General features: G+C 41.4%; 1 protein-coding gene across 1 annotated transcript; it reads right to left on the bottom strand.

Moving 5' to 3' along the window:
• Positions 1-13161: 13161 nt before the first annotated feature.
• Positions 13162-15395, bottom strand: mrpl22 (mitochondrial ribosomal protein L22). Its single transcript, XM_077505377.1, has 7 exons — positions 15200-15395; positions 15080-15122; positions 14800-14935; positions 14658-14723; positions 14443-14520; positions 14295-14364; positions 13162-13434 (listed from the first exon to the last, which is right to left on the bottom strand). The coding sequence occupies exons 1-7, from the start codon at positions 15234-15236 to the stop codon at positions 13226-13228; spliced, it is 639 nt and encodes a 212-aa protein (XP_077361503.1). The 5' UTR covers positions 15237-15395; the 3' UTR covers positions 13162-13225.
• Between the last annotated feature and the right edge of the window lie 10 nt (positions 15396-15405).

Genomic DNA, 15405 nt, shown 5'->3' with positions numbered 1-15405 from the left:
AACTTAGCAGTAATGCTAATCCCGAGCTAAACAAATTGTTTACATTTGTACCCACAGCTTCAAAAAAAAAAAAGTAAATAAAACAATAAATATAGCACTCTATACATACAAGTGTTGCCCAAGTAAAAGGGTTAGTCCGCTTATAACTTCCAACAAGGAGACAAATGTCTTGTGTAACTGTCTGCTGGTATTGTCGTTTTTCTGTGTGAGTGTCGCTGTGGGAGCGCAACACAATTACAGTCATATCCCACTGTACTTTTAAAGAATAGATTCTGTCTTGGTGAAGCAGCATGCGGCTCATTAGGCAAGGTTATTTCCAAACGACCTTTTCCAAGTAAAGGTTTGGGAGTTTCGCTGTGGACTCCTGAGGTCAACATTTTACCTCGCATGAGCAATCGGTTGCCTCATCCTTGTTCCTGGTGACATTCCCGTCATTTAAAGGCTCTCAAAGTGATGTAGTGAATACGAAGAGACACGCTGAGCATCATCAAAGCTGTCAAAGTGATGCTTGCCTCGGTGCCTGACCTCTCTGGCTGTCGCATGACAATCATTAATAAAATTGTCGCCTTAACACGAGTGCTGCGGCGAGGCTATCGTGTCGAAACCCCCGCGGTGGTGCTTTTTGATTGAGCGCTTTTGGACTGCCGCTCACACATATGTTTGTTTGCAGATCATCCCGGCGTCCTTGCTTTGAACTTGGCACTCGTCAATCAATCCAACACTCCGGGGTTGTCTGGCAGTCATGGAGGGCGATTGTGTGTGAGTGTCTCTGAGGTCAATTAAGGCTTGACCAGAAGGATTTTAAAATCACTGATTGATTCCCTGTCAAAGATTCAAACAAATGTGATTTCAGTCTCACTGTTGACTTAAGAAACGGAAATAAATATCACGATTAATCTAAATGTGACTAACAAACCTCTTCAAATGACTAATTTCAACAAATGTTACAGTGGTATATTTACTTATATATAACGTTGGCATAGGTTGAAAAATGAAAAGAAAAAGAAAAAAAAAACACCTCAGTTCTTTCCAGTTGAAGCCGCGGCCATTCTGAACAAGGGCTTTGAGGTGATCAAGTACATAATTATTATTATTAGTTATTATTATAGTTATTATTAGAGTTATTTTTTCCCCATTCACGTCATCACACTTTGACTATGGAAGTATGTGTTTTTTTTTAAAGGTGACCATGGAAGCCAGTTCCACTTTGTCATTAGTAGACCCACAGAAAAGTCTCAAGAAACCAAAGACACAGAAAGTCTGCCATTTTGCTTTGAAGCAGACATTTTACTGAAGTCTCAAAAATACCTGGGAGGGGATGGAAGACTTGAAAGCTGCCATTTCAGAGTCATTTGAGCAATTTCCTTGTCAACAGTGCAATGATTTTTTTTTTCTTTTTTTTTTTACAGTTTCAGATTGAGATTTGGTGGGCATGTCTATCATGAGAAGACCCATGAAAAGGTATCAAGAATTCATCCTCAAAAAGATGCAAGAATCTCTAAAGCAGCCATTTTAGGGCAATTTTGGCTATTTCCAGGTCGATAGTGAAACAGAATTTGGGTGTGGAATTCATACTCTGGGCCAAATACACATAGAAACATTGTTTTTTGTATTTTTATCGTGAGTACAACCACAGGCACAGAAGAATCTCATGAACCCATGAATAAAAAGGCACGGGAAGTTAGCAGACTAGTACAAAGCAAATAAACGGCCAAACATAGCAAATTCAACTCAACACAACTCAAAAAAATAAAAAAAAGCAAATGAGGCACAGAATACAAAGATAATCAACATTTTTAACTGCGTGAATTGTCAACAACAAAACACAAATTTCTCCTAGCTGGAGCCTATTAGCTATGCATCGGCGCGTCATTTGCCACAGGCGACATAGACTTCTCATTCCCATTGCCTTGGGCCGCTATCACATGTTTACATGACCATTAACAAAATGGTGGTGGTCTCTCAACGCCCGAGACAACGCACTTAAAACGGTCCACTGGTTTTAGCGTGTTAAGGGCGATATCAGTGTGGATCATTACTACGTTTCCCAGAAACAGTCAAATAGAACGTGATCGCCTTCTCCTTTTTAAATCGTTTAGATCGAAGCAATACATCAATAATTGGTCAAGGGTGTGGAAACTGCAGAGAATTTTACGTTGCCATTCCTCAAGATTTGGTGCCATGCTTTCTTTTCATTCTTTTCACCTTGACAAATGTCTCTGTGACCGCGGCGAGATCGCATCCTTTCGGCTGAACATTCTGGCTACTGATTGCTCGGTAAAAGCAGTGTGACAGACATTAAGATAAATGCCGTCTTTGCTTTTGAACCGCCTGAAATCATCCGTGTGCCTTCATTACCCCGAGCGTCTGACACCCGAAAAGTCAACAACTGCCTCGCCTCTCTTCTGACGTCCATTACGGCCGATAAGACCGTCGGTGCGAGTGTGTCGTGACTAGCGCGATGCCGACCCCGAAGCTCATTAGGAGCCGGTGCCATCCGTCGCCTTCTAAACAGCTCGTGACGAGCCGGAGTCTGACGATGCCCCCGAGGTGCCTTTGACTGCGCTTGACAGGCCCAGCTTCAATAATCAATGACTGAAGACTCGAAAGCTAATCTGATTGTTGTTGGCCGTCAGACGCGGTGAGAAGTGGCCAGATGCAAATAAAAACTAGCTCTGCGGAACATTCTTTTTTTTTTGTGTGAACCTTGGAGGAATTTCTGCATGTCAAAGCTGCTAACAACCGATTTAAAGGCGAGGAAGGAGACCATGAAATGACTTTCGTTCTGTCACACATGCTAGAAAATAAAACTCGAGATACCAAGAACAAAGAAGTACCAAAAGCCAAGTACCACAAACCAAAGGTGAGCATAACAAGGGATTGAGAACCAAAGGAAGCACTGGGATACATGCAGATATCTTTATCCTATATACCCAAATTCAAATCCACGTTGAGGGGATTGCTTGGCAAAAATCTTTGGGTTCAGAAGTTAGATGACCCTAGGACAGGTAATTGGGTAATGTGCGTGGTATGCCTACTATGCTAAATAGTGGACAGCCTTCAACTGTTCAACTACCAAAAACCAGGGTTCAAATCCAGGTTCAAGGTACTACTGATTACATGACAAGGGCCTTGTGCTAGATGACTACTGTGCTACTGACCCTGGAGATGAGTGAGGCGCTACTAGTTGGTCCTACTTTGTAATTTTTCTTTACATTTTCTCTTTCACATTGGCCTGTCAACCACTCTTCCAAGAACCAATCATCTACCCCAACCCTGCAACTGGGTCCAGTCCAGAACCCTGCTTCTCTCGTAAGAAATAAATTCAGACAGGCTCCGGCTCCCATCCCGAACCAAATGACAACAACCAGTTTAGAAAATGGATGAAAGATGTAGATGCAGAAGTACTTGACAGCAGCATAAATGTCGGCATTTGTGTACACTCGCAAATTGGTCTTCTCGCGTCTTCGGCAAATGGGGGTCATGTTGTCAGGCCAGACAAACGAGCGTCCACGTAGCGATCAGGGGGTCAAACGTTGCAGAGCGCAGATCCATTATTGAGATCACTCCGTGGAGGACATTACATGATTAAGGCCAGCTGAAATGTACTGCGAGGTCAGGAGTGAGTGCACAAGCTTGCTACTTTAGTCTCATCTGGATCAGGGAAGAGTCCTAACTCCAAATGCAGTCTCCTCCTGCCTTACTTCTCTGAGCTGCTCCATATACTGATCCCACTTCTGTAGTACCGTCCTCCAGGATCTGAATTTGGTTGTCACTGTCTACTTTTTAGCATTGCAGGTAGATTGTGCTTGCATCCTAGTGATTTACAAAATCTCCACCCAAAATTGCACTCTCGACAAACATCTGTGATCTTGTGTCTTTCTTCTGTAAGACTGCTACTAGCCAACTAGCTAACAAACAAACCAAGTGACGAACCATAAACTCTACCCGAGCAACCTTGTTATCCATCCATCCATCCATTTTCTTGACCGCTTATTCCTCACAAGGGTCGCAGGGGCTGCTGGCGCCTATCTCAGCTGGCTCTGGGCAGTAGGCAGGGGACACCCTGGACTGGTTGCCAACCAATCGCAGGGCACACAGAGACGAACAACCATCCACACTCACAAGCACACCTAGGGACAATTCGGAGCGCCCAATTAACCTGCCATGCATGTCTTTTGGAATGTGGGAGGAGACCGGAGTACCCGGAGAAGACCCACGCAGGCACGGGGAGAACATGCAAACTCCACCCAGGAAGGTCCGAGCCTGGACTCGAACCGGAGACCTCAGAACTGGGAAGCGGACGTGCTAACCACTCGACTACCGTGCCGCCCCAACCTTGTTATGATGCTGTAAAATTAAGATTTGCGTAGCTCTGCAAAGTGCACATAAACCCTAATCACTCTCAAGCTTTGACATAAAAACATAATAAATAAATAAATCCTTAAACAGTCCAGCCATTGTGCCAATATAAGCAATGCTCTGTGTTTACGAGCTTGTCAATGCCCTGTGTCGGAACATGAATCACCATCGAGAACGCGTCAGTAAAAAAAAAAAAAAAAAAAATCACTCTCAATCCGAGCCCTTTAAAAGTCGGCCATCAGTGCTCGTTGGCGCCTTTTTACGACGGAGAGCAGAAAATGGATCTCGACCGCCGCTGGCGTCACCTCCGCGCTTTTACTCACGCCACCGCTAAAAGATGGAGTGCTTTCATGTTCTATTTCAAGTTATTACTTAAAGGGAGGTTTCTCCTTAATTAGCGGGCGACTACCGTCCATCTTGGTTTCTCCCGACCTTCAGCTCACGTCGAATGGTTACTTCTATCGCTCGCGAGGTTCCGACTGCCTGGAACACTTTCATCAGTTGAACATTTGTTGACGTGACATCAATGGCGATGTGTTTTTAAAAAATGTGACTACTTTGGCGCCATCTAATGGAATCTTGGTGTTGTTAGGTTTAAATATTGATAGACTGTTTGCCTGTACGGTATTCCTTAAGATTCATGTGCCTCATGTGAAGGGCGGAAGGGGGGTGTTTATGTTGAATAATTGAACAACTGAATAAAGGCATTTGAGTAACATGTAGCCACCACTTTTGCCATCCTAACCCTAGCTCCTAATCATAACCCTATCCCATACCATTTAACCCAAACACCTAATCCTTTTAACAATTTATGAGCATTTCCGGATCAAATCCATACATCAAACCTGAAAATTGTATACTAAACTGATGTGAGTCTGAGCCCTTAACCACCAAATCTTGCTGAAATGTTATTACACCTTAATAACCAGTTTATAAAACATTTATAAAGATTTATTAGCAAGATGCTACATGACTACTGTATAATTATTTCCTTGCGAATGTTCAAACAACACACCACAGGTGGATTTTTTTTTTTGGGGGGGGGGACAATGTCAAATATGAACAAAAACACAAAGAGTTTTTTTAGTCACAATTATGGCAACTCCCCAATAAAACAAACATGTGCACAGCATCTTTCCAAAGCAATTAGGAAGCTAATTAATGAACCCAGGCACCTGTAGCACAGGCGCAATCATTGGGCAAGGGGAGTGGTGGGGGGGGGCAGTGAAAAATGCAGCAATCAGATTAATCAAGCAAAAGGCACAGACCAATTACTCACAAAGCACTCCAGCAACAGGTGATGCTTATCATTAAATTGGAGGGAGATCGCAGACGGCGGGTTTCATCATCGCGTGGGACCTTGATGAAACGGCGGCGCGCGGACGGGCGTTTTTCGGGGCGTCGGGGAAGCGTGATTAACGAGCACGCGGGTGACTTTGCCAGGTAAACACAACAACATCTGCTCCGACGTACTCGGGATCCGAGTTGGACAAAGTTAAGTTCTTCGCCCTTCCTCATCATTCAGGACGACTCCGACAACAACAAAAAAAGCGCCACTTTTAAGTGATCGCTTCCGAACAATCTGTTCGCCTTTGGAGGAAATACCCCCGCACACTCCACACTTTCTTTGGTGAGGGGAGCGGCGGAGTTGTTCTTACCTCATTTAAAGTCATGTCTTTTTGTCAACTGTGACTGTCACTTTAAGAGTACTCGCACGCGCACAATGAATGACTCGAACACAGATGCTGTAGTTACACTTTGGACCAGAGGTGGCAGTCGTGAGTAAAAAAGTGACAAACTGCACAATGATCCTTTAAACAATCGAAAATAAACAAAACATGTTTATGTTATGTGCACAGATATATTGGAATGAGTTGTAAGTCCTTATCCATTACATATACGCAAAGAAGAGAGAACGAAAGTAATGCCCTACATATACAATATAATAAATTCCCAATCATTATGTATTGAACATATGTGAGCACACATGCACATGCCCATACACGCACAAAATGAGTACATACACATATAAACGTATATGCACACACAAATTTATTTACATTTTTACATATTGGTTGTGTTTTTTTTTTTTAGCTAGATAACACTCTGTCAATGTTGCTGAATATTTTCTTTCTTATGTTTTCTATCGTGAACTGTTTGCTGTGTGTCTTTATCAAGGAACGAGGTCTCCTTGTTTATTTTATTATTTCTTAATTATTTGTTATGTTCCAAAAACACATGTGAAGGAAATGCGTGATTGAAAAATATGTGATCACTCAAGAGGCAGTTAATGGCACTAATACTTGATAATCAACGGGAAGTGGCAGTTAGTTTTTGTGAGCTGGTTGTTATGATTAACTGCTCCACAGTAACAAATTGTAACTTTGTAAAGTAACTTTAATCAGATTACTTCATGAGATTAGTCATTAGTTACCGTAATGTTTTGATTAGGGTAACGTGTTACTTCCTAACGCAGTGCCAATATCACTGCTCGTGGCAGCGGGTAGTCTGTTACAGTTAGCAAAGTGGTGACCACCATCAATAGTGTGGCGGCACCCTTGTTCCTGCCGTCCTTTTTGACAAGAAGTACTCTCAACCCTGATTTTATTGAGTTGAAAATCGTATTTAAAAAAAAAAAAAAAAAGAGGGTCATGTGTCCCATATAGTTAATTTATCACCGTACTTCAGGAAGTAGTACCTCTGTAGTAGTAACTCTGACACCAGCACCAGTACAGGTAAATACAGGACCCTCCACCCAGGTCTCTTTGGTCAAACAATTCTAAACTGGAACGATGCTCTGTTATTATCTGTTGTGGGTCCGGTTTGTTTCATATCCAGAGACTTCTCATTTGTTTTTGTCAGTGGAGATTATGAACTTCACTGGGAACAAAATGGAAAATGATGTATGAGCCGTTTAAGGCCGGACCCGCGCAATACAGGGGTGGTGACTGTGATTGATTGATTTTTGCCGTGTTTGTTTTCAGACACTTTTGCTACACAATAACTTTTGAGGGTTGGTTGGCAGCGTCAGTCAAGGTTGGGGCAAAAGTCGACTGTTCAACGGCGATAACCAAAATAACTAAAATAACCAAATCCTGGCAACGCGCGCTAGTTGGGATTATTTTCTTATCTGCGCTGTCCACATGATGATTACATGCAAATTGATGGGCCCGGTTTGGGGTTAAGGGACAAATACGCTCTGAATGCAATTTAATTTTTTTTGGTGCCTTTTAACTGTTTTTGATGGAGAAACATGCTAATCATGGACGCGGCTCACGCTACACTTTTCAACAAAAAAAAAAAAGAAAAAGCGCAGACGTGGGTGCTGACAAAGTGCTTTGAAAGCTTTCTGCGCTCTTACAATACAATCTGCAAGTCAATATTTCATTAAGCGAACAGCGGGGCTTGTTAACAAAGAAGCTTTGCCGCCTTGACTGCTCTCGGACGCTCGCGTCGCTTCGGCCTTTTGATTGGTTTCTGTGTTTACGGGCCCCGGGTTTACGAGAGAGGCGATCTCCAGCGTTTGACCAAAATGTCAATAGAAGCTCTGATTGGGCCATCATTGGACAGAATGAAAAGCGGCTTGCAAGGCTGTAAATACAACTGGAAATAAAGTTTGGACTGACAAGCAAATGGAAATACGAGGAACTGGACCCTCAAAAGAAATAAAAGTGTAGCCTTGGCGATTGGCTTGAAACAGCTGAATGCTGACGACTTGTTGACATAGTTTTGGAAATTTTCATTTTAGTTAGTTTTTATTCCATCCATCCATTTTCTTGACCGCTTATTCCTCACAAGGGGGGTGCTGGCGCCTATCTCAGCTGGCTCTGGGCAGTAGGCGGCCGACACCCTGTACCGGTTGCCAACCAATCGCAGGGCACACAGAGACGAACAACCATCCACACTCACAAGCACACCTAGGGACAATTTTGGGGGGCCCAATTAACCTGCCAAGCATGTCTTTGGAATGTGGGAGGAGACCGGAGTACCCAGAGAAGACCCACACGGGCACGGGGAGAACATGCACACTCCGCCCAGGAAGGTCCGAGCCTGGACTCGAACCCAAGTCCTCAGAACTGTGCTGCCTAGTTTTTATTCCTTTTGATTTTTTTATTTTTTTTTAAATTTAGTTAGTTTTAATTAGTTTTCAGGGTGGTTCTGTTAGTTTTTATTATTTAATGAATGCTTAGTTTTAGTTTAGTTTTAGTTATTTTCAGTATTAGTTTTCTTTTTTTATATATGTATATGTATTACTTGTACGCAATATTTAGAAAAAACACGTGGAAGTGATGTCATCTGAATGTGCTTTTCTATTGGCTGCTGTGAGATGACGGCACTTCTGTGTGACACATCCATATTCCGTTTAATATGAAAATAAATCTACCGTATTTTCCGCGTTATAAGGCGCACCTAAAAGCCTTCAATTTTTTTCAAAAGCTGACCATGCGCCTTATAATCAGGTGCGCCTTATATATGGATCACTATTGAGCCGCAACAGGTCTCGCTGTCAAGACGCTATCGGTGACCCTGCACGATCGGTGACGCGCATGCGCAAAAGATCCCGCCATCTTGGATCGCTAGCTAATACTAATAATTTACCTCAGATAAAATAATAGAACAGCTGTTTATTCATTTTGGGAGTGAATGGAGTTGTCAGAAAGCTGGTTTGTAATCTATTAATAAAGTTTGACTGACCTGACATTTGTTGACATTCCCTTTAGCGCAGCACCATCTAATGGATGCATAACGTAACCCCAGCCTCTACTGTAGCGCCTTATATATGGAAAAATTTGTAAAATATGTCATTCATTGAAGGTGCGCCTTATAGTGTGGTGCGCCTTATATATGGAAAAAGTTTGAACATATGTCATACGTTGAAGGTGCGCATTATAGTGAGGTGCGCCATATAGTGCGGAAAATACGGTACTTAAAATCACATTTAAAATCATCCCCAAAGGCTCATGCATTAAATTAATCACCAAAGACTAAAACAAAGAATATTTTTGCTATAATTATAGTTAGCTTTAGTTCGTTTTAGAAACATAAAATGTATTTTGTTAGTTTTTGTTTTTTTAAAAGTATTTTCGTTTTTATTTTATTTTGTTAATTTATTTTATTTTTTTAAATTGTTTTAATTTTTTCGTTAGTTTTAGTTAACTAAAATAACCTTGGTGTCATCACACTTCAGGTAAAAGCCGGTCTAAGTTGTGGCACAGGCAGTGTTGGTTTTGATGGATGTGACAACAGCCTGCATCAAATCATTTTATTTTTGATCATTTTGTTACTTTTCGTGAACTACAATAACCTTGGTTAAAATTCAGCTCGGAAGCATCAAAGGATTTTTTTTTCGTTTTCTTCCTTTGTGTTTGCCTTCTGTTATTACAAATAGCTGGAGCTTCCACAGGACCCGAAATGCAAATGCGGCGGATCGAAATCAGAGGGAAGCCAAGTGAACTGTAACACTACATGACTTTCCCCACATGCCGCACATTGTCTCCGCGCCACTGGCTTGCCGCCGCGCGTGACGCATTTGAATATTGAAATGATGCTTGATGAATGGAGAGCCGTGCAGGTACCCGGCAGGGCCCCGCCGCGTGGCTTTCGAATATCGCTGTCATCACGCCGCGCTAAAAGACGTGCTGCGGACGAGTGATACGAGGGAGGCGGGGCCTGAATGCCGGCAATGCAACAGCGACACTCGGTGCAAAAAACATGCTCGAAAAGTCCGAAAAGGCTCTAAAATTCCGGGAGAACTTCAATTTAGGTGGATGATGCAACATCCTTCTCAGTGTCGTCCCACTTCTGACACCATGTGTCATGAAAGTCCAAAAAGTAGTCACTCGAACAAATTCCGGGAGTCCGTTGCATAGGAGGTCACTTGTAATATGTTTTATCCAACTTCTGACATCGTGTGTCACGGAACTCCCAAAAATAGTCCCCTCATTCCAGCACCTCAACAATCTCTAGAATCCATTGCGCAAGGGTCACCTGTCAAGTGTCAACCCACTTCTGATACCACGTGTCATAAAAACTATCCGAAGCCGTACCCTGAACCCATTGCAGTTATTTTAATCCTCACCCAAATTCAGGGTGTGTCACATAGTGGTTACCTATCCCAAGTGTTATCCCGCTTCTGATACCATGCGTCACAGAACTCCAAGAAGTTGTCCCCTCAACTCATTGCAGCCATGCAAGAACCTCAACAATCTCTAGAATCTGTTACACGCAAAGGTCACCTGTCCCAAGTCATGTTCCACTTCTGACACCATGTGTCATGGACGGCCAAAATGTTTTACCCTTAACACATACCAGTCATTCTCATGCCTCATCAATCTCTAGAATCTGCTGCTCGGGGGTCACCTGTCCCAAGTGTCATCCCACTTCTGACACCAGGTCACTGAACTCCAACAACTAGTACGCGCAGCTCTCTCCGGTCATTATAGGAAAATAAAAGTGACTGCAACTTACCTTAGACGGTGTTTACATACTAACAGAAATACTACATTGAACATTGTCGCTAGCCAAAACAGCAGACTTTCATCCCGGTGTGTGTGTACAAGTGGAGTATTTTCAACCGCTCGTGAATAAAAACAAATAAAGCCCGGGCTTATTTGGATCCTTCCTTATGTTGATTTCTGACATTTGCGGCATGTTTTCTTGTTCCGCCGTAAGACGAGGAGCAACATGCTTCCTGGGGGTGTTGCAGAGAAGCTTGTTACTGCTCAATAATTCATATTTGTGTGTATGTGTGTGAGACCGTGCGTGTGTTCTCATGAAAACCACAGTGGACTGGCATAAATGTTTCACCACCAGCAGCAGCAACTTCTCTCAAAGGATATTAAAAAAAAAAAAAAAAAAAAAAGTTGGTTGGTCCTGTAATATTTAACAGTGACAGTAACGGCGCAGATGTGCAGTTAAAAACAAAAAGTCACCCACATTGCGGTCGTGTATTTCCTCAAATCACGCCTCAATATATACTCACCACACCACTAATATATGGTACACTCTGCAGTTGAGTCAAAAATCCACTCGACAGCGAAATACGGGACACATCTCAAGTCAAGTGTAGGTGGACTAATAACGTCAAATTTGAACAATAAGCACCTCACTTCAATAAATTTCCCAAATTGTCCAGCATGTTTTTACTGAGCTTCAAATGATAAATGTTTATTTCAATTTAGCTATAAAGACGTTACGCTCTGAAAATGAATTCACGTCACATCACATCAGTAAATATCTACAGTATATGCTGCTTTATGGTTCAAATGTAACAGTTTAAAATAGAGAATCTGGGGGGAGAAAAATGAATGCCTTATTTGAATAAACTTTGTAAGTTGTCTGACTAAAGGTCTATTATGTTTAAACTTGAAGCTAAGCCTGACCATTTTTATAGTAGCTGTAAAGTCACCCTTTTGTGGTCTTTTTTTTTTGTTTTGTAAATAAACGACACCGTATTTCCTTAAATAACACATAACGGCCTGGTAGTCTCTGCAGTTGAAGGGGGGGGGGAAAAAAAAGAGCACTATATATATTGTATACAGAAATATGGTTACACATTCAAATGTCATGTAAAATGTGAACTCTAGTAAAAATAAATAAAAATAAACACCTTACTTGAATAAACCACAATATCCAATGTTGAATTTGAACCTCAACCATGAATATTTTAAACGTTTTATTTAAGTTGTGTTAAGTCACCTACATTGTATTCATGCTTTTGTAAACATTTTGTTTCCTCAAATAACACCCTAATACATATACACTGTATGGCAAAATAGATGGCCGGTGTTCTCTGGAATAAAATCCACAAAACGAGGAAATATGGTACACATCATGTCATGTAGATTATTCAATGTAGAAGTCTAAAATGTTGAATTTTAAAATTAAAAACCTTATTGAATAAACTGTCCAAGTTGCCATCGAAATGACCAAACATTTCATCATCCACATTGCGGTCATTCTTTTTGCTAATGTGATATTTCTTCAAATAAAAACCAATAGATAATTAATCACCATACCGTCTAGCCTGGGTACACTTTTGAAGTTGAGTCAATAAAATCCACCATAAGAGGACACAAGGAAATGTGGTACATGCCTACGTCCCGAAAAATGTCAATCGCTAACGTGTAAATAGGGAAATGAAAAGTAAACACCTTACTTGAATAAACTTCTGACTACCAAATTATCCAATATGTTCAAACTGAACCTCAAACATCAAGCGTGACCTTGCAAGTACAAATTAACATTCTGTCTAATGGCAGCTGGAGAAGTGGATCATCAAGGGCAGCAGCAGCATCATGAATTTTGAGAAGGGAAAAAATCCTTTCGCACCTTTTTGGAAAAAAAGAAAACGGCCGGCGTTTTGTAGCCGCGTGGGACCGACCCGACCTTCCAGCCCGAGACGGAGGGCGCTCGCTCGATGAAATTGGAGGCAGCGGATGGTATTGAATGTGAAAGTGTTCACAGTGCTCACAGCTAACGGGAGCAGCGCTTATATTTGACATGGATGTTAATGATATGGGAGAGAATCAAAAGGATTAAAGTTCTATTTTGCAACAGAAATATTTTATGTGTAGGTCATGTTAAACGTGTAGATTTTTTCCCCAAATGTTTTTGTTTTGATAAGAAGTTTTTGGAGGCTAAATATTAGGATTGGTTTCCGGTTACCATACATTTTTGTGATATTTTTTCCCTGTAAATTTACAATTTACAACCTTACCTTGTTTCGTAATCTTGCCGTACAAAAAAAAAAAAAAAAAAAGTATTCCGTATTGCAGAGAAAAAGAGAAGCTCTAAGAGTGTCTCTTCAGGGGTTTATTTACAAAAAATATGACCACACTCACACTCATGATGGACTTGTGCTCTACAGGCTGTGTATGATGGTCCTCCTCTTGAGGTTCTCCACATACTCATTGGCCTGATCCAGGCTGGTCTTCTCCTTGATGGTGGGCGGCGAGCCCTCCACCAGCTTGACAAAGTAATGGCAGTAGACTTTGTCCATGATGCCAAACCTGCCTCTGCCGTGGTAGCGGATGCGCTTCAGGTACATGCCTTTGCCTGTGTAAGACTCGGCTGCGGAAAGAGAAAAGAAAGAAAGGGGACAAGCATGAATGGAGAGGAGGTGAAGAGGAATATTTAGCTCACGTAATGGTACATAGATGCAACTTTACGATGCCTCATGGGCTCGTAAAAGTAAAAACTACCGTAATGATGGCTGAGATGTAAATATGAGACGAAGGGGGTGGGGAGGGAATCTGTATATACTGTATATTAGCTGGTGATGTTATAATGCCCTCTAGTGCACTGAAATGATATTGCAATTTTGGCTTGCTCAGTTTGACTTGAATTTGTGCATACCAATAGCTTTCCATAATAAATACATTCTTTTTGAGTAGTTCTGTTTTTTTGGTTTTTTTTTGTTTTTTTGTGATATTACTGCTTTATTTTGTGTGGAATCTTTTTTTGTGGTACGAGTATTCTTGTAAAAAAAAGAAAAGAAAATACCCCATTAGACAACAACTTTATTCTTATTCAAAATATTCTTGCAGTTTTATTTTTCTTAGAAATTACGGTAAGAAGTTTCCCCCTCTGCGATTGGTTTGCAACCAGTTCAGGGTGTACCCCGCCTACTGCCCAAAGCCATCTGGGATAGGCTCCAGCACCCCTGTGACCCTTGTGAGGAGTAAGCGGTTAAGAAAATGGATGGTTTCCCCCTGTAATATTAGAACATTCTCATATTTTTACCATATTTTTTGTCACATGAGTGGTTTTATCTGATAAAAATGTTGTTCTTCTAAAAATTACAACTTCATTAACGTAATATTACCACCAGCCCTGGGAAAATTACAACTTCCTTAGCAATACTGGTCTAATTCTTTACCAGTGTGTATGTCTTTATTGTATATCCACATTTCCACACTGGATTCACTCACCTAGGTATAGGTTGGACTTGTACTCCACATTGTGATTCTTTACCGCCATCTCCTGAGCCTCCAGTAGCACCTAAAACATAACATCGGAATTTCAACGACAATTCGGACATTGAAATTAATAGACGATGCATGGAACAGAGTAACGAACTTCTTTCATGATCTTGGCTCCTTTTTTGTCATTAAACTCCAACTGCGCCACGGCCTGGTCGATACTCATGCCCTTAATCTGCATGGGGGACATCACAAGATCATTTACAGTGGGTATAAAAAGTCTACACACACACACACCTGTTCAAATATGCCATGATTTTATGATATATTTTGACTGTGTCAAAACTTTTCCCGCAAAATGTTATTACTCACCATTTTAGCCAGGTACCACATTTTGTCTTTGCTGTACTTAATCTGCCTCCTCGAATGATAGACCTCCTATGTTGGGAAGGGGTGAACGTGTCTCATATATTTGACATGTATAACACAATTTGATTCCCGAAAAAGGACATACGGCTGGTCTGCGGGGTTCGCCAGGCAGCTGAGGCGGATAAACAATCTTGTTCTTTTTCTCCCAGAACTTTGCTTCTAGTGTAGTGCTGGTGTGTAGGCAGGACATCTGCTGAGGGCAAACGGCTACTGTCGCTAACCTGGACACATGAAGATATATTGTGAATATAACTGTGTTCAAATAAAGACGTCTTCAGTGCATTTATGCATCCATTTGATTTGCAGTCGTAATGTCGATTCGTCCTTCTTACACCTATGCATGCAATATCTCGACATACACATACCTCGGATGAAAAATTCCCAAAATAGTCCTTATTGAGGCAATACCTGTAAACGAACCGCAAACGTCAAAAAGAAAGAAATGTCTGGTCATTTTACGAAACAAAATGTCATATTTTCCTTACCACATCTTGTCATGGTGGCTGCCATTTTGACTCCCATCAACGAACGAATGGCTTTACGGCAGTTTTTTTTCCCGTACGTTTATAGATTTTTAGTCAACAAAGACCACATACGTTGCGTTATTCATAAAACAAAATTCAATTCAATATGAATAATATATTAATACTGACTATATTATACACACAGGATTTGAATGAGCATGATAGTT

The sequence above is a fragment of the Festucalex cinctus genome, chromosome 18 (genome assembly GCF_051991245.1).
Source record: "Festucalex cinctus isolate MCC-2025b chromosome 18, RoL_Fcin_1.0, whole genome shotgun sequence".
NCBI lineage: Eukaryota > Metazoa > Chordata > Actinopteri > Syngnathiformes > Syngnathidae > Festucalex > Festucalex cinctus.
The sequence above is the reverse complement of the archived record's forward strand: the minus strand, read 5'-3'. Positions and strand labels throughout refer to the sequence as shown.